The sequence below is a fragment of the Amblyomma maculatum genome, chromosome 4, assembly GCF_055883805.1.
Source record: "Amblyomma maculatum isolate TAMU_Amacu chromosome 4, ASM5588380v1, whole genome shotgun sequence".
In the NCBI taxonomy this organism is placed as follows: domain Eukaryota; kingdom Metazoa; phylum Arthropoda; class Arachnida; order Ixodida; family Ixodidae; genus Amblyomma; species Amblyomma maculatum.
This window is the reverse complement of record NC_139347.1, coordinates 135,079,060-135,104,031: the sequence shown is the minus strand read 5'-3', so window position 1 is coordinate 135,104,031 and position 24,972 is coordinate 135,079,060. Positions and strand designations below refer to the sequence as shown.

Below are 24,972 nucleotides of genomic sequence, written 5' to 3'. Positions count from 1 at the left end.
TGATGGCTGGAGGCATAAAGTCACCACCAAAACTTACGGGTAGTATCGCAAGCTTTGCGCGTTGATTCAGGGACCTAGCAGCGTCTGCCATAGAGTGGGCACTTCAACTGAATGTGGAACCAAGTGGCACTGTCCAATAATGATTTCAAGGAACCCTGTGGCCTGTCACATGCCTAACTTGTCACATGTCACAGACTCTGGTGGGTGTCTGGGAACAGGACATACTCACAGGAGGTCACTACCAAATAGTGCAGGTGGTTTCCTTTGTGCACGGATTCTGGATTTGATGTACCAACCACTGACTGCATTCACACTTGCAGGACCGGTTGCAGTGGGATGGGTGTGATGATTTAGTGTTTTTAATGGGGTTCCTTAATGCACAGTGACATTGCAGAGCACATGGGTGCCTTACATTTTGCCTGCATCGAGACTTGGCCACTGTGGACAGGATCAAACTCACATACTTTAGAATTGGCACTGACCACTGAGCCACCACGGCAGGACAAGACGGACATGAGTTATTCCAAATGCAAAATTACTAGCATCATGATTGCAGGAAAAAAAAAGAAAAGAAAATGACTGTTTTTGCATGCCAGTGAATAAAATGAATGCTCCACACAATGTTGCTCCAGACATTGAAGCGTTGCTCCGGATGTTGAAACATCACATGCTGTTTAAATGCCTATACAGGCTGGGGCATCATGTGGGCAAAATTTTCCAATTTCTTTTTACCTCTATTGCTCCTGTAGACTCATTTCACTTGTTTACAATAAGTAAAAATTTATTTTACTTTTCAGGTAGTAGAGTTTGCCCAAATTTGCTTTTTTTGCCCACAAAAGCTTAGCTGTATCGCAACTTCACTACGAAACTTAGATTGATAGAAAGAATATGTGCATTTCAATAGAAGCAAAAGCTGAAAAGAAGAAAGTTTGTATCATCGCAAGCTTTATTATGGCATGGTTCAACTTTTGTGCAGAATTGAGAAGCCTATTTCATTTTTTTACTGCTCTTGTAAAGGGCCTTTATTAGCCGGGAGCCCAACACTCGGCTGGACTGAGCAGAAAGGCAGGTCATTCCTGTCACAGTGGATGCTTTCAGCTCCGCTGCTTGGCATGCAAGCTCACTTGTTGGCCAGTGTACTGGGCTCACCTGTGAGGACCGGTGCAGGGTGATGGAGCTCCCACCGGGCATTTCGACGGGTGATGGAGGAGGATTCGATATGCGCCTCTCCAACCACGTCTACAACTCGCTGAAGGTGCACTCTGCTCAGGAGGGACGCCGGGCTGCCCGGCTACACGACAAGCGCGAGAAGGCCACTGCGGTGAGCTCCTCCTCTTGCTCTCGCACCACAGCTGATCATCACCACATGCACACCACATGCAGCCATGTCCCTTCCACTTGGTGCAGTGTGCCAGTCTTCGACTAGCTGCTTTGCAGGGATTCTTTTGTAGTGTACTTATATATGCCTTAAATATTCTGTTAACCAGATTTTGTATATTTCTTAATTTGGTACTTGCATCAGGCAGAGGAAGACTGGAGACTGTTCTAAGGCCTCAGTGCCGCGAAGAGGTGCACTGCCAACTGTGCTTCATATTCGAGGTTCCAACTACAACTCCGTTCATTTCCATTTCACAGCTCATTGTTAGGGTCCCTCGCTGGTGTTGCCAGCCACTCTGAACAGGCTGAGCATAAGCATTCCATCTTTGCATTCATACAATGAATAATGCTCTCATGAGAGTCACGTGTGAGGTGCACGTGAGATGCACTTGCTGAGTGCCGCTTATGCAATGGAGCCTTGTTCTTTTTCGCGGGCCCTTTGAAAATGCTGCGGCGGCATCCGGCTGGTCTTGGGGCATAGCTTCAGCGGAGAAAATGCCATTCTGAAGAGAGGACATTCTGCACATGGTGCTCTCGCAGCTGCTTGTTAATAGAATGCACACCGTAATAGGTATTCGGTGTCACACAAGTGCATATGTAAATTGGTACTGAAAACGTAGACACGTACCAACGGTCCAAAATATTTGAACAGTATAAATGTTTTGCTGCTTAACTTCAGTTCAGTCAGTTCAGTCGTTCAGTCGTGTCCGACTCTTCGTGACCCTATGGACCATGTCACGCCACGCTTTCCGGTCTCTCACTATCTTCCTAACATCACATAACTTCATCTGCAGTGCCTCGAGGATGCCATCTAACCATTGCGTTCGCTGCCTACCCCTTCTCCGGCGACCCTCAACCTTTCCCAACATCAAACCTTTCTCCAGCGACTCCTCTCTTCTCATCAGATGACCAAAGTAGCTGAGCTTTAACTTCAAAATTTGACCCTCCAATGAGCAGTCAGGGTTTATGGTCGACAATATCGACTGATTTGATCTTCTGGCAGTCCAAGGAACTCTCAAGAGTCTCTGCCAGCACCACAATTCTAACGCGTCAATTCTTCGGCGGTCAGCCTTTTTCACAGTCCAAGTCTCGCATCCATACATCACAACTGGAAAGACCATAGCACGAGTTATATGGATCTTGGTTGGCAGACTAATGTCTCTGCTCTTTACTAGGCGGTCAAGGCTAACCATTGCTCTCTTTCCCAAAAGCAGGCGTCTCCTAATTTCATGGCTGCAGTCTCCTTCCGAGGTAATCTTGGAGCCCAAGAAGAGAAAATCTGTCACAGCTTCCACTTCTTGTCCATTGATGCTCCAGGACTTGATAGGGCAAGACGCCATGATCTTTGTCTTTTTAACGTTCAGTTTAAGCCCAAACTTCTCACTCTCTTCTTGTACGCGCATCAGAAGTCTCTTGAGTTCCACTTCACTTTCTGCCATTAAAGTGGTATCATCCACATATCTAAGGTTGTTGATACGTTTTCCAGCGATCTTCACTCCAGCTGAAGACTCGTCCAGACCGGCCTTCCTCATGATGCACTCTGCATATAAGTTAAATAGGCAGGGCGACAGTATGCAGCCTTGCCTCACTCCTTTCTCAATCGGAAACCAATCAGTAAGACCATGCCCAGTTCTGACTGTGGCCTCTTGTCCTTCATACAGGTTCCTGAGGAGACAGATGACGTGAATTGGAACTCCCATCCCTTGGAGAGCTTGCCACAATCTGCTGTGATCTACGCAGTCAAACGCTTTCGCATAATCAATAAAGCAGAAGTAGATGGGTTTCTGGAACTCTCTTGCTTTTTCCATGATCCAGCGAAGGTTGGCAATTTGGTCTCTAGTTCCTCTGCCCTTGCGAAACCCAGCTTGCACGTTCGGAAGCTCCCAATCCACGTACTGCTGCAGCCTTCCTTGGAGAATTTTCAACATCACCTTGCTAGCATGCGAAATAAGCGCGATCGTGCGGTAGTTGGAACAATCTTTGGCACTGCCTTTCTTTGGAATGGGGATGTAAACTGACCTCCTCCAATCCTGTTGCCACTGCAGGGTTGTCCAAATCTTCTGACATAATGTATGCAGAATGTTAACAGCGTTATGGTTGAGGTTTTGAAGCAACTCAGCTGGAATGCCATCAATTCCGCTAGCTTTGTTCTTAGCAAGGCTGGCTAAGGCCCATTCAACTTCACTCTTCAGGATTCCCGGCTCGAGATCAGTAATCACAACCGTCTTATGTTGGGTTTGCACATTCGGGTCCTTCTTGTACAGTTCTTCTGTGTATTCCTGCCACCTCTTCTTTATCTCTGAGGCTTCAGTGAGATCCTTGCCTCGTTTGTCCTTTATCGCACCCAGCTTAGCACAGAAGCTTCCTTTGATATCTTTGATTGTCTTATACAGAGCTCTTGTGTTCCTTAATTGGCGGTTGTCCTCAACTGCTTGGCACTGTATGTTCAGGAAGGCATACTTATCTCTCCTTGCTATTTTCTGAAAATCCGCATTGAGAACCTTGTATCTTTCTCTTTCCCCCTTAACTTTTGCCATCCTCCTTTTCTCAGCTATTTGCAAAGCCTCTTCAGATAACCAGTTTGCTTTCTTGCATTTCTTTTGCTTTGGAGCTACCTTAGTAGCAACTTCTTGTATTATATCACGAACATCAGTCCACATCTCTTCGGGCTCTCTGTCTTCTAGATATAATTCTTGAAATCGATTCCTCACTTCCACAGCATATTCTAATGGAATTTGATCCAGATCATACCTGAAAGGCCTTCTAGTTTTCTGCGTTTTCCTCAATTGAAGCTTAATTTTGGCAACAAGAAGCTGATGATCGGTGCCACAATCGGCCCCAGGCCTTGTTTTTACTGCTTGTATAGCGCTTCTCCATCTCTGCCGGCAAAGAATATAATCGATCGGATTCCTGTACAGACCGTCCGGTGAAGTCCATGTGTACAGGCGCCTCTTGTGCTGTTGAAAATGAGTATTCGCTATGGTCAGGTTGTTTTCTTGACAAAACTCTACTAGCCTCTGCCCAGCTTCATTTGACTCGCCAAGACCGAACTTGCCTATAATTCCGGATATTTCTTCTCTTCCGACCTTAGCGTTCCAGTCTCCTATGAGAAAAGCGACGTCTGATGATGGGGTGCGGTCTAAAAGGCATTGTAGGTCTGCATAAAATCTCTCAACATCAGCTTCTTCAGCAGTAGTGGTCGGTGCATAGACTTGGATAACTGTTATGTTGAAAGGGTGACCTTGGATCCGAAGTGAAATCATTCGGTCGTTTTTGGGGTTGTACCCTAGCACTGCTTTGCCCATTCTTCTGTTTACTATGAGAGCCACCCCATTCCTTCTCTTGGATTTGTGCCCACAATAAAAGACATAATGGTCGTCGGAGTTAAATTCTCCCATTCTGGTCCACTTGAGCTTGCTGATACCCAAGATGACTCCTATCTTATCCTATCAAATGATCTCCTATCATTTGCCTCTTATCGTTCATTGAAATGCTACATATAATTATGATTCGTTTACAGGAAAGGCCCTGTATCTGTCACATTTTCTCCGGCAAGTGTGAGTTTGGATGGTACACCATTTCTCTTATTGCGTGGCATTCCTTCGGGATTGCAGATGGCAAGAACACTAGACAAGAACACATCTGGCAGAATATGACAGCTCTCAAGCACAAATCTTACGCATGGGATTTCGTTCCATGAGCCTAAATAGACTTTCGCCTTAAAAAACGAATATTGGGACCCAGTACAACCTTTCAGCTTTCTTCAAGTCATGCACATCTACAGGAACAGGGATGGAGTCTGCTTATGGGGGGAAAGGGCTCTTGGAATTTAAGTTTAGACTAAATGCAGTTAAAATGCGGTCTTAATTAGTTTTTATGCTGATCTCGAATATGTAATCAGTTTTCTGATATACAGTAATCCCTCATTATAACGAAATCAGCGGGACAGCAGAAAAATTTGTTATAAATGGTAATTCGTTATAAGCGACCACTCAACAAAAGCTAACGCAGTCCGGATTTAATTACACGAGAACTGCAAGCCAGTTAAAATTAAATATTAGACCATAAAAGCACGCACGAGGCAAGGCTAACAAAGCACTACGAATAACACGCAATCACATGGCCTGAGATCCAAATGCATGCGCCGTCGGTGCCAAAGTGAAAGCAGTGGGCGGAACAGAAGGTAGAAGCTTCAAAGTGTGGTCATGTCTTCAGGCCATCTCGCTGTCCTCGTCAGAGCATGCTGGTGATGACAACTGTTGCAATGGCGGGCTTCACGTGTGCAGGGGAAAGAAAGGCAATTGGAGCAAGAAAAACTCACTGCTTACCGGTAACATATGGTGGCGATAACAGACGGTAGCTCTTACTGTTCTTTTCTTTTTTTAAACGCAATGTTTTACAAACAATTTCATCAGTGTTTTATTTTACGTCACGCTGTTTAGTGTTAGAAAGGGGATATAGCGCAGCTGTACTCCCCCTGGCCGAATGGTGAGGCAGCGGTAACAGAGCAACGCTGAAAACGCGCCTCTCTGTTGCCGAGTCCTGTCGCTCCGTGCAGTGCGCATCAGCGGCAACGGCAGGCGTTGGCGTCGTCATCGTGTGACAGATCTCCAGGGATTGTTGCCTGTATGCAGTTGCCGCTGTATGCTCAAAAGCGTCGCTGCCGCTCGGCGATGCCTCACTTTGCCACTTCGCTGTAACCAGGTCAAGCTCTTCGTGCACTTCGAGTAATGCGGCATAAAATGAATGCATTTGGGTCGGGACCGGAAGATATTTCGAATAAAACAATATTTCAAATAAAGTGATTTTGTTATAACAAGGAATTATTGTATATTGTCATGCCACTGACAACGAAGTATTGGGTGACAGAACAGAAGGAAGAGGCGTTGGTGTTTTGGAGCTAGTAGGTATCACCTTGTCCCGCTTCAACAGCGCTATAAACAAACACCCCCTTTTCTTATTACGCTGTAAGAATACATATATATATATATATATATATATATATATATATGTATTAGTTTTCAAAATATTTGGCATTTCTACTTCTTTGTTTGCAGAAATAATAGAGAAGAAAACCACTAATCAGAAAACTGTTATTAACATGTGGCTAGATAGTACAGTATACAGTATAAAAAAAATTACTCGCCTAATCCATGCTACGCTTAGATTATTCCACTGCAGGAATGCATGCGTGCTGGCCCATGTGTTGTGGGCACAAACAGTTTTAATCAGGCATATGCTCCTGTGCTGCCATGCAGGACAGTGAGTAGCGGCACGCGATAACAAAATAACACACATAGTTCATGCTGGTTACATCAACATGCCATGCGAAGTTCAAATCAATACAAGATGCACTTCTGGTAGCGACGTGAAGTTGGTTAGTAACAATAACCATAGCTTGTAGCATCATTAATTTATTTATTTATTTACAGACATACTGCGGACTGTGGTTAGGTCCAAGCAGGTAGGGCACTATACATAGCAAAGAAACAAGCAGATGAATTATACAAAACGAAGCAATATAGAGCATGTAAGGCAAAAAAAAAAAAAAATAAAAAATATATGTATATATGCATACATATACATACGTATACACATACATACACATACGCATACCTACATTTTATATATATATATATATATATATATATATATATATATATATATATATATATATACATACACATATACAAAAAGCGAGGAGCCTGCAGTCAATAAACCTTGTTTTTCAGAAAGAGCCACAGGGCACGCCACAAAATTCAAGAACGCGAGCAGCTAGTTCATGGAGGTGACCTGGACACAGTTCCACTCAGTGATAGTGCGAGGAAAAAAAGAAAACTTATACAAGTTGGTTCGAGCAAAATAAGGAGAAATTAAATCTCTGTGGTAGTACCGAGTGTTTCTGGCTGGTTGAGGAATGAAATATTGTGGCAGCATAGGTGACAGTTTTAAGCACAAAATCATAATTAGCAGAGTATATGGTTACCCTTTGAAGAAGTGGCGCCATCTAGTGATTCAAACAAAATTGTGCTCTGCATTGGCTGTGCCAGATGGCGACTGGTACCAACAGGTGGCAGGTAGCAGCAATCCTTGGCACCGGGCTAGAAGCTTGCACAGACTAACAATCTTGTACCTTCATATTGTCGATATTGGAGGTAGTAAATTATGAAGACAATTCATAGTGTGTACTACTTCACCTGATATTAATTTAAAGTAAAACTTGCTGGAACACCACACGAGAATTTCTGAAAATCCTCTGATATTAACCGTCCCACCTCGGGATGTGTATCTGCCTTGGTAGACGGAACCGTAGTGGACAATAAGAGCTGAAAATATAGCTGTTGAATGCATTGCTGTATTAAAATAAAATGTAGGAACTACTTTATTGATTAAGGCAAGATTGCCATATTTACTCGCATAATGCTCGCACTTTTTTTCGTGGAAAATTGATGCGAAGTTAGGGTGTGCAATAATTATGCGGGGAAAATTTTCGAGCAAATGTTTTGGAGTGCTAAAAGTAAATTTGAATAGGAGTGGACCGGGATTCTTAGGCCAGCTATTGTAATTACAACCAAACATTGCAGTATTCTTTCAGATGGGGAGAGTGCATGTGTTGTTGGCCTTCGCCAACATTTATTTATTTTTAATTTTTTTCTCTGAACTGAGTGCATTGATTGGCAGAAGGCATGGTACAGTACCATGCTGCCTCCCCCCCCCCCCCCCCCTTCCCCTTTGGTTGATCGAACGAAAAAGTGTCTGCCGATTGAACCACTGTCAGCCAGCTGCTGTGGCTGGCCACAAGGCAGGGGAGGTCCTTCACGCATGTCTGAAGGGTGCTCTGTGCGTGCAGGAGCAATCGCTGGACCCCAACACTCGCCTGCTCCTCTACAAGCTGGTGAACCGAGAGATCCTGGATGAGGTTAACGGCTGCATCAGCACGGGCAAGGAGTCCTGCGTCTTCCATGCAGCCGGCGGCAAGTGAGTGATGCTCACCTCACTGGCTGTAGCCTGTTTCTGAAGTGTATATCTGTGCAGTCTTCTGGGCACCAAAACCTTCACAGTCGCTTTGTTTGGTGAATCAGGAACTTGTCCACATACAGCTGGAAAAAGCATTGAGTCACATGGTTTGAACAATGGTGCAGTGATACAGTCATTTCTAAATATATCAAATTACTGCTTGTATCAAACAGTCGGATGATCTCCTTGAGAAAATAAATATAAAACCATAGCACCGCTGAATGCTTTTATCAAACTCTTGTAAAGGGAATATCCAATGCATCGAACAGTGTGCTACCGCTCTGCAAGTAGCGGGTGTCCTGATGGCACTCTGCAATAACTTTTAGTGCACTGAGTGGTGTTCGGCACAACCTCGTACACCCACATGAAGACACCGTAAAACTACGGGACGCCAGGAACATGGTGACTGCTGGCATTCTTCAGTTCGGTGGTACCATTTTCTATGCGACGCTGCTGCCATGGGGGGAAAGTAATGCTCTGTATAATGCCGGCCATGTGATGTGGGCAATTTATCTGACCAAAGGCTGCCAGTGACGCTTGCCACACTTGCCACACTTGCTTTGCCCCCATTGCTGCCGAAGGCATTAAGAAAAAGAGATATAGTGCTTTTTGTTCACCGGAAACAGGTTTAGACCTCTTATGCTAGACAGTGGCTATTTATCAAGCACCATGCTCAGCGGCTTCAATGCGAAGCAAGCAAGGCCTAGGCACACTCTGCAAGCAGCGTGCTGCCAGTGCATTGCTAATTGGCACGTAGCTGGTTCCTCGCATAGGTGGCGGTGTGCACGTGCAAAATCATGAGTCCACATCCAGCCCTGTGCTCAGACTTGTGGCCCAAGCCCAGCCCGGCCTAACCTGCTGTCAGAGCAATGACAAAAAAAGAGTGATGAGGTTACGGTTGTTAAACATTAAGCTCTCACTTTGCAAGGTCGCATATTTATGGAAAACAGAAATGCACAATGCATACATAAAGTTATCATTCATGTTAGTATTATGCGAAATCAGCCCTTATCCATTGATAAATGCTTGAGGCTTGATTTATGACAGCACTGAAGTATCTTTTACTGCTTGAACTGTTCACTGTAAAGCCATCAAGGCTATGCGCAAAAAAGGACAACACAAAAAACAGAGGCTACGACAAGATGGAATGGCTTTACATGATCCTAGCCAACTAGCCCGGCAACAACTCTTGTCAACTGTTCACCGGAATGATTAATACGTTCTTGATAAGAAAAGAAACTTTTGAGTATGCGGCTTCTTTGCTTCTCCAAACCTCTGCTAGCTCAAGCTCTGGGCAAGGGTTTTATTCTGTGGCCAGCTACTCGGTGAGCTCGGCTCTCTCACTGTATGCCTTTCACGTGTGCCGTTCATGCCACCGGCAAGATGCTGCCATTGCATTGTCTGTGATGAGGAACAAGAGGCTACTCAAGATGCTTTGACCGAGCGCTATGCACCACTTCAAAGTAATTGAGGCCAGGAGCAAGCCAAAATGGAGATCCAGGAGAGGTGATCTCGAAGTGGATACTTAAACATCTGTGCTGTTACTGGCGCAGAAGCTGCAAAAGTTGGAACTCAATAAACCAAAGGTAGCATTTGGGTTTGATCATTGACAGCTATTGGAGATCTGTTCACGATGACGGTGTGTGGAGGGGAGCAGGATCAATGTCGAGACAAAACTTGCATGCATGAAAGCACTTCCTGCGGTGCATTTCAGACACTTAGTGCACCGTGGCAATATTCACGTTTCTTCAAAAGCTGTGCATACCTGGAATTGGAGAGCCCCACCCGCCTCGCCTAAGGCAACTATACCATAACCCTAGCAAGGCAAAGGAATTCTGGGTGGTCCACTCCGTGTTTGTGGGCCAGACTGGGAATGGGTTTTCAAGCCAGCTCAAACCCGTCCACAGCTCTAAATTTAGGTGCACCCTGCATTTTTCTAGGTCGAAGATAGCCTTATTCACTGCCGTGTTTCATCTATCAAAAACTTTCATGATCAATTTTGAGTTTAACAAAATATATCCGTGATCCACTGTACAGGTCTTGTGTAGCGGCATGCATTGTGTGCCAAATTAAGCTGTGGAACAACCTTGGAATTCCATTGTGTTTTTTTTACTGAAATGCATAGTTTCACATGGAAAATGAGCCACTCTACTTATCCAGAACTAAGGAAGAGGCATTTTTCTTTTAAACACTGCTCAGCTTGCTGTGGGCATTAAGGGCTCACAGGCATGGAGAATCTATTTTTCATACCGGCCTTGCCACCACACAGGCACAATAAATTATATCTGTTCTCTCACCTGAATATGGGAATGGATGCTGACAAACCACACCCATGCACATTGTAGGTCACCTTTCTTCGCATAGTAAATGTAGTGCTTTAGTTATGTCTTTTCATTCTTTCAGTAAACACTTGTTTTTTTTCACTGGGCCTTTCAAATTGTCCGTTAGCTGTAGAATAGTGTATGTCATAATTGCCTCAGACTAAATTTATTTAAATTGGTCAGTGGTGCATAGCCTTGCTACAGGTTCAATGTTGGCCAACATTCACCTGACTGACTCTTTTGCAGGAGTGAAGAATTTGCTGTGCCTGTGGAGTGTGCAGTGAAGGTGTTCAAGACGACGCTGAACGAGTTCAAGAATAGAGAGCAGTACATCCGCGAAGACTTCCGCTTCCGAGAGCGCTTCAACAAGCTCAACCCACGAAAGGTCATCCACCTCTGGGCTGAGAAGGAGATGCACAATCTTAAAAAGTAAGAGTGCTTTCCTGTTCAGTGCAGCCGACTCTTTGCAGCTGACCCCACATGATAGAAGACACAAGGTATAAACTCCTTCTCTTTGTTGTGTTAAGAGGGGACATGGGTCCTAGACTATTTTTGTTATTTTTTCGCAAATTGTAAAAAAATTTACAGCCTTACTGAATTTTTTATGCTGATTTCAAATATGCAATCCTTTTTCCTGTAGCCCAATTAGTTTGCAAAATAATTACTAACCAAATTCCATTGTTTTGAGGCCTTATTTCTGAAATAATGGGTTGTTAAAAACTTATAATTAGAGCATGGTTAGGTAGCCAGAAGATAATGAATGAAATGTTGGGAGCAGTTTCCCGATATGTTAATTAGCACTCATTTTGCAGCCTTATTAATTGCAGTATACAATGCGTGTATACCAAGTGGGAATAAACTCATCAAAATAATTAATTTTAACTTTCAAAAACAAGAAATTTGTTTCCAACATTTCACACAGCATACATTCAGCTTCCCATTGCAAAAAGAATTTCAGCTCTATGTGCTTTGGGTGCCGAGATATTGTGGCCGCAAAACTGCAAGGAGTCGATAATGCACGTTTTGAGAAAAGAGGAAAAAAAGAAGGGCCAAAAAAGAAACGGGGGATTATTTAACAGACATTTCCTGGTGCAATGCACACATTTACAATTTAAAATGGCTAGAAACCTTCAGGGATGTAGCTTTCCAACGTCCAAGTGTCGCCTCTTTCATTTTGATTTGCAGTTGCAGCACGTTCAGTTTTCACTTTTTCGGCTGCGCGAGTCGTATGAAGGCAGCAACTTTTTTTTTTTTCCACGTACGTCGTTTTGCCACGCTCTCGCATCAAGACCGCGGTGAGGAACATTCATTGCGGCAAAAAAAAAAAGTTAGCTGAAGGCTTAGCTTGGTTAAGCCTGGAAGATTGCAAAAGCACGGCGCCGCTGCTTGGCTGCAGCAGATCGTTCCAGCCTCGCCTTATACGCATCATCCGACATACCGTAAGGCTGTGCCCCGACTACTGCGAGGAGCCGAGCCACAGCCCTATTTATCTTCCTAGCGTGACGTCGCAAACAGCGAGCGCCCTCTCTCGGCTGCGACACAGCGTCGTGTATGGACTTTGCCGCCACCATCCGATGGTGCGAGTTGGGGCCCCGTCTCAAGGTCTGGCGTGACGTCACACAGTCCCATGAAAATGGCATGGCGTCACCGCTGCGGCTCCTGTAAGGACTCACCGCCACCATCCGATGGCGCGAGCTGGGGCCCCGTCTCTCAGTCTGGCGTGATGTCACACGGTTATGTGAAAGGTCATATATGGAGGCGCCACGACATGCCAAAGGCTCAAAGTGCTAGCAGTATTGTTTTCGCAATAAAATGTCATATGGAGCTGTTTGCTGCGTCTCAGTACTCTCCATGGCACGGGAAGCAAGCACATTCACTAAGAACTATGAACGCGATCCGATCGGCGAAAACACGCAGCGAGTTGGACTATGAAGAATGCTGACTGCCAGAGAATTGACGCGTTTGAATTGTGGTGCTGGCGGAGACTCTTGAGAGTTCCTTGGACTGCCAGAAGATCAAATCAGTCGATATTGTCGACCATAAACCCTGACTGCTCATTGGAGGGTCAAATTCTAAAGTTAAAGCTCAGCTACTTTGGTCATCTGATGAGAAGAGAGGAGTTGCTGGAGAAAGATTTGATGTTGGGAAAGGTTGAGGGTCGCCGGAGAAGGGGTAGGCAGCGAACGCGATGGTTAGGTGGCATCCTCGCGCTGCAGATAAAATTGTGATGTTGGGAAGATAGTGAGGGACAGGAAAGCGTGGCGTGATATGGTCCATTGGGTCACAAAGAGTCGGACTTGACTGAACGACTGAACTGAACTGAGTGAAGTAAAAAAGCTCAAGGATGAAAAGGCTACCCTTCAGTGCCATCTGTTTCCAAGCGACAAGTGACCAGTGCTCAGGAATTTATCAGCGAAGACATAGGATCAAAAAGGATCTGCAAAAGACAGAGCACAAACGTAGTGCCCATTAATCTGAACTCTAAATTAGTGGCACTGCTTGTCAAGTCAAGTCAAAATAGGCAAACGCTTTAGGTCAGGCTAGGTGTCCAGTTATTTAGTGCGCCAGCAAGCGTTTTGTTTGCTGCTAGTCTGTTCCAAGTTGTTGCTAAGGCTAGCTTGTATTATATTACTATATACCTTTACATGCTTTAGCTTTTTGTCTTGTCAGAGACAAGTGCGAAGTTGGAAAGGCATTGAGCTGGCGTAAAAAGGAATCAAATTGGAGATTTTGTGCTTCAGAAAGAGAAAACTGCAATTATCAAGGCATTTGACCTTATAAACTTGCTCCAAAAAATAATTAAAATGCTCCAAAGTTCTTGTTTCATTGCTGCAAAGCTGCTCCAAAATGGCTTTTTTACTGCTACCGAAGCTGCTCCAAAATGCTCGAGCCTGCTTCCACCCCTGAGTATGTTGCTTGGCTGCTGCTGTGCAGATCTAAACTTGTTGTATGGCTTGAAAGCAGGTGCTTCGAAGTGGCTCGACATGACATGCCATTCAATTAAGGCGCATGTGCCCCAGATTGCATCCAGTGCAAAAGGCAAAACTTCAGCTCTTTCTGTAGGTTGTTACAAGGTTTGTTGAATGAGCATGCTGTGTTGAGTTTGCACTTGGTGAATATTGCTGAGAACACTGAAAAGAATGATAGGGTGCTCTGTTCCGCACGAAACTAGAGCTAATTTATATCATCACTGAATATAGGCCAGCAGGTTCATAAGTTTCGTTCTTGCCTAATGCAAAAATATTTGATAGGCCTTGCCTTTACCTAATGCATATTGGCCTTCTTTTTTTCCAATGCTGTTTGTGTGCACATCTTTGCCCACTTTAAGGGGATTTTGTTTGGCCTGCAAGCAGATTTTGCAGGCATTCTTCCACTTTTTTTCATCTGTTGTCTCCTTTCTTGACTTTCTTGGTTTCCGTTCCTCTTTTTTCCCTTAGTGGCACTATGCACTAAGTACAGGTCCATTCTGTCTAGCCTGTTTTCATTCACACTGAATGCTAGCTTCAACAGCATCTTTGCGTTGCAGTTTAGAAAGGGGCGAGAGCAGTGCCTGAGGAAGCAGAAGCAGTAACTCAGCACATGCCTGGCATTCCTGCAGGATTGAGCGTGCTGGCCTGCCGTGCCCTTCGGTGGTGCTTCTCAAGAAGCACCTGCTAGTCATGTCCTTCGTGGGTGCTGATGGAGTGCCAGCCCCGCAGCTGCGTGATGCTCAGCTGGCTGGCGAGCAGCTGGAAAGTGCTTATGCGCAGACGGTGCGGCTGGCCTGCGACCTCTATGATCGCTGCCAGCTGGTACATGCCGACCTGAGCGAGTACAATCTCCTCTGGCACCAGGGGCGGGTGGTGCTCATTGATGTGAGCCAGGCGGTTGACCGGATGCACCCGCATGCCCTCGAGTTCCTGCTCAGGGACTGCACCAATGTATGCCGGGTAAGACACACTCCACACGTCAGTAGCTTTGATGGAGGGAGGTGTCAACACTTTTGCACCTCTCATAGTTTTTCAATACTTTCTCGGTGGTCATTTCTAGTTTCGATTCTTTTTTATATGTGAAAGAGGAGTGATCAAATTTGCTCAGATACATAGTCAAAATAACAAGACCTCAATTTTTAAAGAAAGTCATACTTTTTCAATGGGCATGTCCTCTTAAGAGCCAAGGTTGCTGTCTGACATTGTCCATGCACGGAACGTAGGTATCTGAGTGAAGCTCTGTTGCAATTTCAGTTCTTCCAGAAGCAAGGCCTGCCGGATGTCCTCAGTGCAAAGGAGCTCTTCACGCAAGTGTGCGGCCTCAACCTGCCTGGCGAGGGTACTGAGCTGCTGTCCCAGGTGAGCAGGCTTGGCTCTTGCATGACACCTCGTGCAGCAGGAACGTCCAACACCTGCATATTGCCTGCTGGCTTTTCTCGTTGCAGCTGTTAGCAGGGCAAGCTGCCCAGGCATTGAATGTGTCAGATAAAAGCTAGCCACAATTTGATCTCTAATGATCTCTTCACTGAGTGAATGTAGAAAAACTATGGAGACTTATGAAAAACACCTGAATGCAGCATGACTGAATATAGCTAATACATAATGAGGATTTCTTTTATGTGTAGGCACAATAAAACTGTCATTAGTATGAAGGCAACTGCAGTAAATCGAGAAAAAAAAAAATTCCTATGCATTCATATCTGCTGTGTCTTGTACCACCAGAACCAACTTGGAATGCTTTTTTTTTTTGTGTCAGCTTTTGTGTGATTTATTTTTCAGCAGGCTACATGCACCTCTGGCAGCTGGCATTATTAGCTTGCTGTAATAGATACCTTTGAAAAGAAAGATGGTCTCTGCAAGCATTATATTGAGAAGCCACATAGTTCTTTTAAGCAGAAATTACATTTGTTCATTATTTTAACAAAAGAGCATTAGTACCTTTAGGGACGCAGTGTCACACTGCGTCAGCAGATTCAGGAGGTTTGGGATGTTGCAGGTTCGAGTCCTGCTGCGGATGGCAAAATTGAGAGGAAGTTCTTCTAGAAACGATCACCACTGAAGGGATGCTTCGGTGGGACCAAAAAAAGCACTACCAGACCGGCCAAACTGGGAATACATATATTTTTATCTACACACATACGACGAGACGAAGGAGACTTAATAAATTAAGCCAAACACAAACACAGTTATCTGAACTCACCGAACGCAAGATGAGCCGAATTGCCATGTCAGCGTGGGGATCCATCTTTCCTTTGTGCGACTGTCTTACGTGGTAAGGCGAGGCATTGGGGATATCAGGGGGAAAGCCGTGCGTGATGCAGGCACTCCCAATCAGGTGGGTTGGGATGGCAAGGAGCACTCAAGCGCCTTGGTGCGTCTGGGTCAGGCCAGCAAGTGGCTAGGCAAACAGAAGGGGCCTGTTAGAGGTGAGAAGCCTCAGGTTGCTGTCAAACGGAAGAAGCGCCAAGTTTCCTGGTGCACTTGAGCATGAACACCCAGCACGGTGCCGAACGCTCGCGCCAGCTATGTGCCACTATCCTGGAGCACGACTGGAATTGGCCAGGCCCAGGTCTGGCCACATGGGACAGATGCAGGCCAGGAGTCAGCAGGCAGGCCCAGGTCAGGTCACCCGGATTAGGAGAGATCGCATTCTCGGAGGCCTGGTAGGACGAGATTAGCCAGAGTGGTGTGGCAGCCAATCCTCCAGCAGTGCAGCCCCGCCGTTCTCTTCTCCGTGTACTGCTTTGTTCTTCAGCGCAAGCCCCACACGCGCATCATCGTCTTCACCTTTTTCTCTTGCGGCAGCAATTTCTGATACTGTATGGTGCTGTCTTTTTGCAGTACTCATGTGTCAGAAAAAAGTGTCCAGTGGTGTCGGCGGCGTCAACTGTTTGAAGCGGCCTTGAAAAACCTTGAGCATGTCGCTGACGTTGGGTAGTTAGCAAGTGACATGGCCGGACTGTGATTGGTCAATGGATTGTGTGATGTCACGTGACCTTATGTCATGTAAAGGTTTCATATGAAAGTTTTGGATGAGAATCGAACTCATGAGGTCCTGGGATCCTGAAACAGATATGCTATTCTTAGGCCATGCAAGCACATTCATACAGATCGGTTAAAAGGAGTCTTTAAATCTGTGCCCCGCAGTCTTCCACACAATGTGGCAGGTGGCGCAGGGCACACTGGCTGTGCTGGTGTACCAGTGCAGCTATTATGCCACAGCACAGTGATTGGTTCAGAAGCGAGCAATAACGTATAATGTCATTTCTTTACATAGGCAATAATCTAACCATGTAGTCTACGGTTGAAAGCACTCAGTCACATCAATCTCATCAGTCGTCCGTGAATTCTTTTTTCGATCTACCTCTCAAACAACTCATGCGGATTTACACAGTTCATTGACCACGGCCACAGACATGCTGCTAGCATTCAGACACACCTTGAACCAGCTAAAGGATCATCACAATTCCAGAAGGGACAAATACAGTCCAGCCCACTTATAACGAACTTGATCGTCACGCGGCATTTGTTCATTGTATCCAAAGTTCGTAGTAAGTGGACCACCTATAATACGGGCAAAAAGAGCAAGCGAGACGAAAGTTAATTTTATTTTTGAAAAAAGTTTGTGATGCATGTCTGCTTCTTCAAAGCTGATTGCATCACTGCCATTTCTAATTTTTCCAGCGCGGTAATATATTCATCGCCAAGGCCTCTGCTGCACACGAGTTCCTTAAGCGACGCGATGTAACCGATCGCGGTTGAAGCGTTCACAGCAACCGGCGGTAGAGCAGCATCCTCGTCATCGTCCTCGTCGGTCTCTGGGCAGTCAGGAAGGGCTCGCACTTCACGCACAGCAGCTTCGTCACTGCATGGCTCCGCAATGTTGGCGTCGTCATCAGCAGAAACGAAATCGTCCCAGGCAACGTCAGGTCCAGCCAGCTGCGTGTCAACGACGCGTTGCCACAAGTCCTCGTGCGACCGGCCTTCCAGTGGGTGATCTATGGCGTCCTCGGTGCCTGGGCCCATAAAACCCGCCTTGCGGAAGCAATTTGCTATGCACTCCGCGGTGAGTTCCATCCATGCTGCTTTCAACATCTCCACGGCGGCAAGCAAGCTGATGCGAACTGGCATGGCAGCACCAATCGCGATCAACAAGCGTTGGATGATGCGCCGCCGGTGGCACACCTTGAACGCATGAATGATGCCCATATCCAGCGGCTGAATTGTGCAGGTTGCATTGGGAAGCAAGAAGAGCACTGTCACCGCACTCAAAGAAGGCTGCACATGGTGCGCCGCACAGTTATCCAGCACGAGCAGGACCTTTCTGTTTTTTCGTGCCATGTCGCGGTCGAACTCGACAAGCCACTCGGCAAATAAGTCACGACTCATCCAGGCTTTTGTCTTGTTCCTGTAGCGTACGGGCACGTAGCTTCCAAAGCATCGCGGCTTACGTGACTTGCCAATGACAAAAGGAGGCCGCCGGTCACTGCCGTCCATATTGACACACAGAAGAACGGTTATGCGCAACTTGCTGTTCTTCCCTCCTACGCATTTGTCGCCTTTCAAGGCATGTGTTTTAGATGGCAACGTCTGATAAAACAACGCAGTCTCGTCGGCATTGTAAACGTCCCATGGAGCATAGCTCGTGATTGTTGGGAGGTTGTCGGAAAGCCACGCATCGACGTCCTCATTGTTCACAGACGCGGCCTCGCCGACGACCACCTTGAAAACAATTCCATGGCGAGCCTTAAACCGGTGGAGCCATCCATTGCCTGGGCTGAAATCGGAAAAGTCCAAAAGGAAGGCGAAGTCTTTAGCCTTGGAGAGCATCAGCGGTCCACTGATCGGAACATTGCGAGACCGGGCGTCAGCGAACCACTTCAGCAGTGCATCCTCAACGTCCGCATAGATCGCCTTCCAAAGGCGCTTTCTAGTCGTCAGGTCGGCATTCACGGTAGCACCAAGGATCTTTTCCTTGCCCTTAGCAATGGTTGAAATGGTCCATTTCGACAGTCCGTACTTCTTAACCAGTTCGAAGTTTTTTGCACCTTGAGCAAGTTCATTAACAATGGCCATCTTCGTTGCGATGTCGACAGCTTTCCTTTTAGCACCTGAAGAGGTCGGCGTACAGTCCTCCATCGCACCAGGCGCAAGTCAATCCCTTGGGCTCGCGCATTGAGGCAGCCTTTAACTCCCCGATCTGGGGAAGGCACGGATACGGCAACGATGTCAACGCAGTGCCATCGCGCAGAAAGAATCGACAGCGCAATGCCCTCAGCGCAGGGTGGCAACGGAGCAACAAATGGAGAACCGGTTTGAGCCGGTAGAGCAGGCGCCTGACTTTCCGACACAGATCACGTGGATGCATCAAAGAGACGCGGGCGGCGCCACTTTCTCTTTCGTCACCGCGCGCGCTCGCTTTATCGTTTTCATTTTTCAACGCGCGCTTTTTCTTTCTTTACTTTATTTTACCCGCAAAGGAGCGCCGGGGGACGCTTTGTGCGCTTTGTGTTCGCGTCGTGTCAGGAGAACACAAACTGCGTGAAATTCGCCTGCTGCGGGTTCGCAGTCGAGCGAAACCGCACCAAACACCGCCAGCTCGGCCAACTACGGGGGCTCGACAGCTTCGCGTTCGCTCTAACTGAGTGTTGAGGCCACAACAGTTCGTTCTATGTGAGACACTGTGCCATTGCCCTAATATATATATTGACGGTAGCACCGCGCTCGTTCGTACTAAGCGAGCGTTCGTTATATCTGCGGCTGTTATAAGTGGGCTGGACTGTATGCTTTTTAAAATCTATTGCAGCTTCTTTTTGGTGGCTATGGAAGTGAGCATCATGGGTTTATGGGTTGAAACTATCCATCAACGTAGCGATTTTTGCAACCTGATTTTTCCTGCTTCACCTCCAGATTGACCATCACCACCAACCTGACTACATCCACTGCAGGGCAAAGGTCTCTCCTATATTCCTCCAATTAATCCTGTCCTGTGCTAGCTGTATCCACTTGATCCCTGCGGACTTCCTAATCTCATCCACCCACCTAACTTTCTACCACTCCCTGCTGTGCTTTCCTTCGCTTCGAATCCAGTTTGTTGCCCTAAGCGACCATAGGTTCTCTTCGCACTACATGCCCTGCCCATGCCCATTTCTTCTTCTTAATTTCCACTAGAATGTCATTAGGTCAGCCATTCCCTCACCCATTCGGCATGCTTCCTGTCTCCTAAAGTTACACCTATAATTTTCTGTTCCATAGATCTCTGTAGTGTCCTTTAAGTTAACCTTTTTTGTTAGCCCCCAAGTTTCTACGCCTGTATGTTAGTACCAGTAAGATACAGCCGTTATATTTTTTTCCATTGAAGGACACTGGTAAGCTGCTATTCATTATCTGCAAGTACTTGCCAAATGCACTCAGTCTCAGTAACATTCTCCTAGTTATCTCCCTGTTGTGGTCCCGATCTGCAGCTACTACCTATCCTAAGGAGACACATTCTGTTACCACTTCCAGTGCCTCACTGCCTATTGTAAACTGCTGTTGCTTTCTGAGGATTTCGAGCATGCAGAATTCTCTTCATGTTATATTTCGTTGTGTCAGTTCTGTCCTGTCTGTTGGTTTGGAGGCTTTCATGCTTTGGCATTTCTTAATCAGATTGTTTATTTCCTTAGATAGTTTACAGGTATCCTGTCTAACTCCCCTACTGCCTGCATCAACCACACAGCCACCCTCCTTGGTTAAAGTTGAATACCTATTCTGCAGCGAGATCCTGAATTTCTTTAATTTCCCTCTTACCGCTGATTCATCGGCTGGCTTCTTCTTTGCTAGTTTTGTGTTCACTCTTTAAAACTGAACTGATTTGAGACCTTACCATCTTATGGTCACTGCATCGCACTTTTCCGATGACCCCTACATTCTGCACAATGCCTGGGATAAAGCACAGTACAAAATCTATTTTATTTTTAATCTCTGTTTGGGCTTTTTCTATTTGAGCATTGCACTGCCCTTCATGTGTAATGACATTTCATGGCTTGTGAATTCATGGTGGTTACCCCTAGCACCGTTGAGTCCCATATCGCTTTACAGTGGATGCTTGGGAAAACACGAAGTTCCTTTCTGGCATGTCACAAAAAGAATGGAGTTTTTCTTGGGAATACAGCTAAGCTCTCTTGCTGAATTTTTCGATGCATTTGTTGTCTCTCATGATGCTTTAGAGCTGGCCTTTACGTCTGTGTGTTGTCAACAGAGAGAGACTGCTTTTTTTGTTGTGTTCCACTGTGTGTCTTTACTTTATTGCAGATTCAGAACTACGAAAAAAATGAGCAGCTGCTGACCAAGGAGAACCAGCGGAAAGCAGATTTGTTTGACACTCTGTTTGAGAAGTCCATGGACAAGAAGTCTAGGATAGGGAATGAGTCTGCCTCAAGGGCAGAAGTAGCCAGAGCAGATGAGGAAGTCTGCCAGACAGTGCAGTCCAACTGACATCCAAGCCTGTGATGCCTGTGGCCTTTCTTTCTTATGCAGAATTTTTATCTTGTCACCTCTGACAAATTGAACTGTAAATAAAAGTAGCAGCTACTAGTGATTGTTATTAGCCCCATTATTTATTAGAAGGTCAGCTACTCACTGGTATTACAGTGGGTGCAGGATTTCCCCTGGCCTGGCCCTTAGTTTTTCAGAGATGAAATGTTTTGGAAAAATGGTCGATTGATCCCACCAGTGTGCAGGTTAGACACTTTAATCATGGTGGCTTTTGCATAAGCTGCCTTTGCAGCATTGAAATGAGATGAAATGAAATGTGCTATTCGTTTAGCCTGGTTTGCAACTAGTACTACAGCGCTATGGGGACTGGTTTGGAGTGATGCTTGCTGTTGGGTTGTACCTGACTCTCAAATAAGACTACAGGTTGCAATTGGATGTTGTGCGTGAACCATGCATCCCTGCTGTGTTGATTTCTATCATAGAGAGGCACTTAATCTAAAGCTCTTGAAATCAAAGGTAAAAATGAATGTCTAAAACTGACATGTTCAAGAGGTTCAAGGGTGCAGCAGGTTTGCCCACTGAATATTATTAGTGCCAGCAAAAATAATATTACTGGCAACTGTTAAAATCTGCACATTATGCACTTCATTGCATCAGCCTGACCGCACCAACTGCACACTGAAGAGGCCCTTCATCATTATATCCAGAAATATTAGGCCAGTGTAATTACACAAACTGCAGGGCATAGGCCTTTCCTGTATGCTTCCAATTAACCTCGTACTATGCCAGCTGCATACAATTGTTCCCCGTGAACTTCCCTAACTGATCTGCTCACCTACCTTTCTGCGCCATCTGCTATGCTTGCCTTTACAGTCCAGTACTGAAGTAAAATTTGTTGCTGGGTTATTTGGTGCATTTGAAATCAAAACAAGTTAGTGCTAGTCTGTTTTGATCAGTCAGTTACCCTTTCAGTGTAATTTAATGCATTGCAGTGGCAACTGAAATTTATCGTGCTGTTTAATCTCCGTGCAAAACTCTTAACCTAAGTGTCAGTGTATTTATTCTAAATGCCGGCTTGAATAAAGCAAGTGCAACCAATTTAATTGGCGTGCCAAGGCAATCGGTACAATTGCTAACGGTTTTTAATTCAGAGGCCAACCAGCATCGGCATGCAGTAAATGAATACAGCAGACGACTTGAAAGCTCGGGACACACATTCAAGGAATGAAGTGAAGTTAGAGTGATTTTTATATGAGTTATTAGTACACATTGCTGTCATCCACAGACTCCTTTAAAGTGTCGCTGCCAAATTTATTTCGCTGGGGTGGCGGAGTGGTTAGAGCGCTCGCTCGACTACTGTTCGCAAGGATGTGGGTGGCCTTGGTGGCCGCTTTTCGGTGGAGGCAAAAAACTAGGCGTCCGTGTGCTGTGCGATGTCAGTGCATGCTAAAGAACCCCAGGTAGTCGACATTTACGGAGCCCTCCACTACGCCGTCTCCCATAGCCTGAGTCGCTTTGGGACAAACCCCACAAACCAAACTCCCAAATTTATTTAAAGTTCCACCTTCCTCCAACACCTCTTTGTTGGTTTGTGCGTTGTATCTTGCTGTTTTAAATTGATGCTGAGCTTGTCTGTCTTTTTCTTTGTCTCCAAGCCTGAAACTAATTTGTCACCGTTTGTCACGATTTATCATTGCATTTGCATAGGACTAGCCTTGTACTGTCGGGCTAATAAAACACTATAGACTTCTTGATGTGTCACCTGTGGGACGCCCACAACACATCATGCTATAAGCTTAAGTTTCATTCATCAGGATTGCAGCTCTACCCAGTTGTGTGTCACATGATAAAACTTTACATCGAAACTGAATTTGATTACAAATTCTGCACTTGCGAATTCCATGTAGTGATTGATGTTTCCTAATGTCATACATACAGCTCCAAAGTGAAAGTTATACTACTGAAAAGTTATACTACTGGCTTATTTTTTCCCACTAAAGAAATATACACGCCAAATTTTGTCCACATTTTTTTTGTTAATGATACATTCCACACTATACTCTACATGGATTACCATGGGGCTTCCACCTACGAGCGCTAAAATTTATAATTGAATTTTATTTTCTCACCAGTTTTGATTTTCAAGAGCTGAGCAATGGCCTATGACTCCAACGGAAATTCCAGATCATGTGAGGGATAAAAATTCGAAATAGTTTTAATCCACGATTTAACCTAATTTTGCAAGAAGCAGCTGGGTTAAGCAAGGTTAATGTCAGAAATCTGCAGGATCGACATGATTACACAAGCCTTGTGTATGAATTAGATCGACTGGATATTCTCGTTCACTTGCATTGCAGTGCATTGCCTAATATTCATTAATCCCTACTTTGGCAGCAAGCACTTATCCGGCTAGTGCATTTCAGATGCAGAAAGTGTAAGAGAGATAGTCTGTTTTCTTAGCTGCCTAATCATATATCAAATAACCCTGTTTTACGTCAGTGCCAATACTGCCTCATGTTCAGCACACCTACCGTATGGAGTCCAGATCTTGAACCATCATTCGCTCAATTATGCTAGAAGTATCGAGATTGATGCGTATCAAATGCTATAGTGCCGTCGTATTGCTTGCCAAGAGTAAAAATCACAACAGGTTCTTCTTCTTCTTCTTCTTTAAATCTTCCAGCACCTCTCCAAGGTAGGTGCTCCTCGATTCGGCGGGCGACGTGCAGTTCACACGCAAACACACTGAGACGAAGGCCAACGAACTTGTAGTAACAAAACGAACATTAACTTTATATAACAAGAACACGAAGCACAGGGTACAGATAACTTATTCACACGAGACAGAGAGGCTACACACTATACAAAAGAGACTAACTAACGGCAATACGAGCGCATCACTCTTTTTAACGACTTCTCAGTCGGGGCCTGCCTGCTACGCTATCTCCATCAACGACTAGCCTTAGCACAAGAGCCAGAACCAGAACCGTCAGTAACTGCGCGGCGAGCTCTTAAATAGCCAGCGCCGAACTTTCTAGAAGCGGGGGAGGAACGGAAAAACAGCTTAGCGCTGCCAAAGCTATGCCTTCCCCCCTTGGCCTTCTGGAGAAGCCTCGAACTTTCTCGAACGTGGTCAACACGGGCGGCCCTCCCGCGAGAAGCGAGGAGGAGGGCCGGGACCGTGCGGGGAGATGCACGCTTGACTCCGTGCATGGCGACGAGGGCGAGGAGGCGCTGCACGGCGGCCGAGATGACGCAATCGGCCGCGTCGATTTCTCGTAGCTTGGGGAAGCTTCCAACGCCGTTTTCTGCGGCGCGCGCGCCGAAACATTAAAAAAAAGGGCCACCGCGGCCTTACACGCCCCACCATAAGAGGATTGCTGGGCTTTTTTGCCCAGCCAAACCGAATACACACTAAAGGCCGCGGCCCTTCGTCCGCTGACACACGGTCTACATGCACAGTTCCCTTTGCTCACAGTCTCAGGGTGGCACGAATGATATTCGCGACAGGTCGCAGTTCTTGCTACACAAAGTTCACGTTTCTTGTATACAGTCACTGCACGGCATGCAAAACGTTCACGGCAAGTCCCAGATCCAGGAGTTCTGAACACATCACATGTGGTCAAGTCCGGCAAGTGCTCTTTGGACGCTTCGCTGGCCGCTCCATGCTCGCGGGCGCACACACTCTCATGCACAGGCGAGCAGGACCGCTCACGCCCGCCGGCGCGTCGCTGCCCAGGCTCAAGCGGAGATTTTGTTTCATCTTGACACTCGTTAGAGCTAGGGAGGGGCGCGGCATCATGTGGCTCGTG

The 24,972-nt window shown here is 45.9% G+C and overlaps 1 protein-coding gene across 1 annotated transcript in view; it reads left to right on the top strand.

The window, feature by feature from the left end:
* LOC146192636 (serine/threonine-protein kinase RIO3-like) overlaps positions 1-21,740 on the top strand; it is a 29,365-nt gene extending 7,625 nt beyond the window's left edge. The window contains exons 5-10 of the mRNA XM_084602533.1: positions 1,168-1,321; positions 8,228-8,355; positions 10,962-11,144; positions 14,314-14,644; positions 14,939-15,043; positions 20,978-21,740. Of these exons, the coding sequence (XP_084458659.1) occupies positions 1,168-1,321; positions 8,228-8,355; positions 10,962-11,144; positions 14,314-14,644; positions 14,939-15,043; positions 20,978-21,160 (1,084 nt within the window). The 3' untranslated portion in view covers positions 21,161-21,740. The remainder of the gene's footprint in view (positions 1-1,167; positions 1,322-8,227; positions 8,356-10,961; positions 11,145-14,313; positions 14,645-14,938; positions 15,044-20,977) is intronic.
* The last annotated feature ends 3,232 nt before the right edge of the window (positions 21,741-24,972 follow it).